This window comes from Cyprinodon variegatus, unplaced genomic scaffold (assembly GCF_000732505.1).
Source record: "Cyprinodon variegatus isolate N-32 unplaced genomic scaffold, C_variegatus-1.0 Scaffold114, whole genome shotgun sequence".
In the NCBI taxonomy this organism is placed as follows: Eukaryota; Metazoa; Chordata; class Actinopteri; order Cyprinodontiformes; family Cyprinodontidae; genus Cyprinodon; species Cyprinodon variegatus.
In genome coordinates, this window is record NW_015150567.1 from 973206 (window position 1) to 977383 (window position 4178).

Sequence of the window (4178 nt, forward strand, 5' to 3'; positions counted from 1 at the left end):
TAAAGATGTATTTATGTCCTAAATAAAACCAAACATTTAATCCAGTTGATAACTTGAGATAAAACTATAGAGGTGCTTTAGTGCTTAAGCTGTTTTCCAAAGAGTAGACAAACATTTCTGTCTCTAGAAATACCCTAAAAGCCACCATGATGGCAAAGAAACATGGCCGACTCAGGTATACATATGAATGCATCACTCATCAGTTTAGGTTTTATGAACCTTTTTTTGAAGACTATATCCATTTCCTTCAGTTCTGTAATGCTTTGTTGGTTTGACATATAAAATACAAATAAAACTGATTTTAACATCACAAAATAAGAAGGTATGAATAATTTGACTGTCCCATCGTGGACTTGTCTAACATGTGGACTACGTGTTGCGGTCGCAGTGGGTAACCAGATCCTGTCCTCTCTGGGTGAAGAGGTCAATGTATTTCTCTGCAACCATTTACACTGAACACAATGTTGCCCAAATTAAGGGCAAAGATTACAAAACATAGTAAAACTGTTTCAGATCATCATTTAAATACAATCCAGCACTATGTCAGTTAAAACAATGTTTTCTACAAATGTTTCAGAACATTTCTGGACATCATCATTATTATTAATCACCTCTAACCAATCAGGAGGTTAAATGTTATAGAATATTTTCTATTCTATCTTTTTGGCTTGTTTTCCTCTTTAGCTGATGCACTTTTGGGGTTAAGTGCTGAGAAACAGGAATTTTTAATAACAGAGGATTTGTCCCCATGGTAGAAATACCAAACAGGGATCCGTTCCCACTGCCCTGCATATTTTACTTTGCTTGCTTCTTTATTACCTGTGACTTTATATGCTTTGTAAATACTTTCCATTACTGTCATATGACGTTTCAGGAAGATTCTTATCATTATCTTTACAATATAAAAACACAAGCTCTAGTGTCATACTAAAGAACAGGAAGACGCAGAACGTAAGTGCTGCTTTGCTGTTGGGGATATTCTTGTTATTTAACTTGTAGAAAAAAATATCTAATCTAGAAATCCTTTATTTTTGATAACCTTTGGTAACTTGTATTGCTTTTTATTTGTAAATTGAGTTTTAGAGTTTCTTTTTTTCTGAAAGAGCTGTTGCAAACTGAAGGACACTAAATGATACCGGGAAATTATCTTTGACATTGTTAATATAATTTAGTGTTAAATATTGTTGAGGTATTGTCTCCTATCCAGTGTGACTGACTTGAATTGACTGAAGGTAACTAGAGTCTTTTCACTGAAGCATTCTGGGTGAAGAAACAGGAATGTGTTTGTTTAGTAGAGAATCAAGGAGCAGCATTTAAAACAACATTTTTGAGCAATAAATTAAAGCCCAGACATTAAAAAGCAATGAAAATTAAACCTGAAGTAGTATGTGGCTAGCAGCATCCATGAAATAAAAGGTTGTAAAAGGTGTTTTCTGGCCGCATGGATGTTTTTAACACAAATGCCAGTTAACCCTTTATAGGGCACTCTGTGAAATCCTTTGAAAATCCACATTTCAAGCCAATAGTGTTATTGGAATCCTTCTTTATTAGCGAAATTACCTTTTTTCCTTGACTTTCAAACATTTCAATTAGCTTTGTACCTTTTGTCTTTGACTTTTTGATTTTTTTTTGTATACATTTTTTACCTTTTTTTTCTTGACTTTTTAACTTTTTTGTTTTTCCACTTAATTTACAGTAGGTAATATATCATTCAAGGGCTCATCTAATTGGTCAAATGCCAAAATAAGATGCAGCGGACTGGCACCGGTCCGTGGGTCATTTGGTACCGATCTATGTATATGTATATATATATATATATATATATATATATATATATATATATATATATATATATATATATAGTATTGTTAAAAGGGAAACCCTCACATTTTCTTTCAATCAGCAAAAAACAACTTTCGCCTGTTTTAATGTAGATAGAATTTTTTTTTTTTTTTATTAGCACTAGTTTCGTAGCCTAATATTATTTGAACTAACTAGCATGAATAAAATTTGTATTTTGTGCTCCAAGCACACACATATGCATACGGACTAGAAAACAGCCAATCAGGAAGAGAGAAGGCGGAACTTGAGGCAGAACAACCAATGAGAGTGGAGCTAAACAGCACAGTTACTGATTTTAGGGACAGGACTCAGATGGAGCGGCTGCAGCAGCTACAGACAGACAGTGGCTGTGTGTGATCCACCACGCTGAATTGTAATTTATAAACATTTTATATAAACATGTTATTCAAATAGAATTTAAGAAGGTCAATCCAAAATTTTGGTAGGGACATGTCCCTATGGTCCCTGTGCAAACCTTCACCCATGGTTGGAACATCAACAGATTAAACAAACCTTTATGTAAAGAAGATTCAAAGCGCTACAGAGGTCTATTTTCCAAAATAAAATGTTATAAAGAAACAAGACTTTGCTAGAAAAGAACATAATACAGAGCAATAAACGCTGTGACTTAATAATAACTGACTTCCCCAAAAGAATAGAGTTTACAAAATATAATGGGAAGCAAATATAAGGTGAGACTTTTCTTACAGACTTGATTACACAAAAAACTATGAGCCAACAGTCACCATCCTGTCCATTCTGCAGCAAAACACCAAACAGTCAGGATTAGTTAAGCTTTTTCAACCAGCCTGATTAAGAATATATGCATGCACTTATATGTACTTAAAGTTTTAATAATTAGCTACCTTTAGAGGTTGGCCATCTTTAAATGGAGGAAAACGGTAAACGGTAAAAGACAAAAAAACTAGACTTCATATTTGTGTAATTTCTGTTTGATTCCCTCTTTTCAAAGTCTGCGTCTTTACCGATGAATCTGCCCTAACAGTCGCTTATTTTAGCAAAGAGTAATTCCTTCTACAAGCTTTGTTGAATTATACGTTAACGTAGCGTATTCGTGTTCCTGAGGAGTAAACTCTGGATCCTCTGGGTCACATTTCACTCATTACATGAAAGCCTCATCAGCTTTAAAAGCTCTCAAATCCTCATTATTTTCCACATGTGATCACGTTGCTTTGCAGCGTTAAACCTCACCAAATATAGCACAAAGTAATTGGTAAGTAAGCAGTTTAAAAGCAGTTACTATATAGAGCATTGCCATCTTTTCACCTGTTAGCTAAAGACTTGGCCTTTCCGATATGGTGCATGATAAGAATTTGTGTTGACACTTTCTGTGTACCACAATGTTTCCTCATTTAGTTTTTTAGCATAAATTACACAATATGTTGCTAGGATAGAGTATAAGTAAACGCTGCCTTATTGCTTGAGAAATGTGTCGCCCAGTAAGTTGGATTTAAAACCTCTCTGCCGAGATGTTGTTTTTCTTTCCTGTACGAAAGTAATTGTACTTTTTTCAGGGTTCTGTTTTTTTTGTTTTTGCTGCTAATGCTGCTTTTCTTTGTTCCTGCTCCTGGAAGCCTTAGTAATACTTTGCCTTTTGTGTCCAGGGTGAGATGGGAAACGAGGCTGAAAATCAGACGGAAAATGTCCAAGATGTTCCGAAGTCCTACTTGCTCACAATCAACCTTAAGGAAGGACACAACCTGGTTATCCGGGACCGCTGCGGTAATGATCTCCTCGTGAAACAGACGCAGCTGTGACTCACTGATTATTTATTTTATTTATTTGAATTAGGACAATGCACATTCATCAACATGTCAGAATAAAGCATCAATGTAAATATGGCAGAATTAGCACAACAGCTAATTTGCATCCACTGTCCTAAGGCAGGTAAAAACAGTGAACATTAAACAAGACGCTACAGGAGAGAACAGAGAGGACACAAACAGATAAGATGCCAATAACATAAAATCACAATAAAATTAGGTTAACAATAAAATGGAAACAGATCAGTTTACCTGTGAACACATGTCTGGTTAGTTTTCAACCAATGATTTAAGGAGAATTTAAAACGTATGTAAGTTACACAGCCCCTGGATGCAACCATTTGGCCAAATTTGGTCCTACGCCGCTAAACATTACAGTCTCCTCTGGTTAAAGCTCTAGTCTTTATTCTAGTAATGTTTTTTTGCTCATAAAATCTGTTAGAGGAGGATTAGCAAGTCCATTTAAAACTCTAAAAACAAGGCATGCATCCAGAAACATCTGATGACGCTCAACGTCTAAAATGTTGTACTTACTTAAAATGTTACTTACTT

General features: G+C 34.9%; 1 protein-coding gene across 4 annotated transcripts in view; it reads left to right on the top strand.

Annotated features, from left to right (window-relative positions):
* Nucleotides 1-4178, top strand: part of LOC107085039 (multiple C2 and transmembrane domain-containing protein 2-like) — an 80228-nt gene that overhangs the window by 36924 nt on the left and 39126 nt on the right. For all 4 annotated transcript variants that reach the window (XM_015375168.1, XM_015375171.1, XM_015375169.1 and 1 more), the window contains one exon: nucleotides 3468-3585. In XM_015375168.1, coding sequence (XP_015230654.1) covers nucleotides 3468-3585 — 118 coding nt within the window. The remainder of the gene's footprint in view (nucleotides 1-3467; nucleotides 3586-4178) is intronic.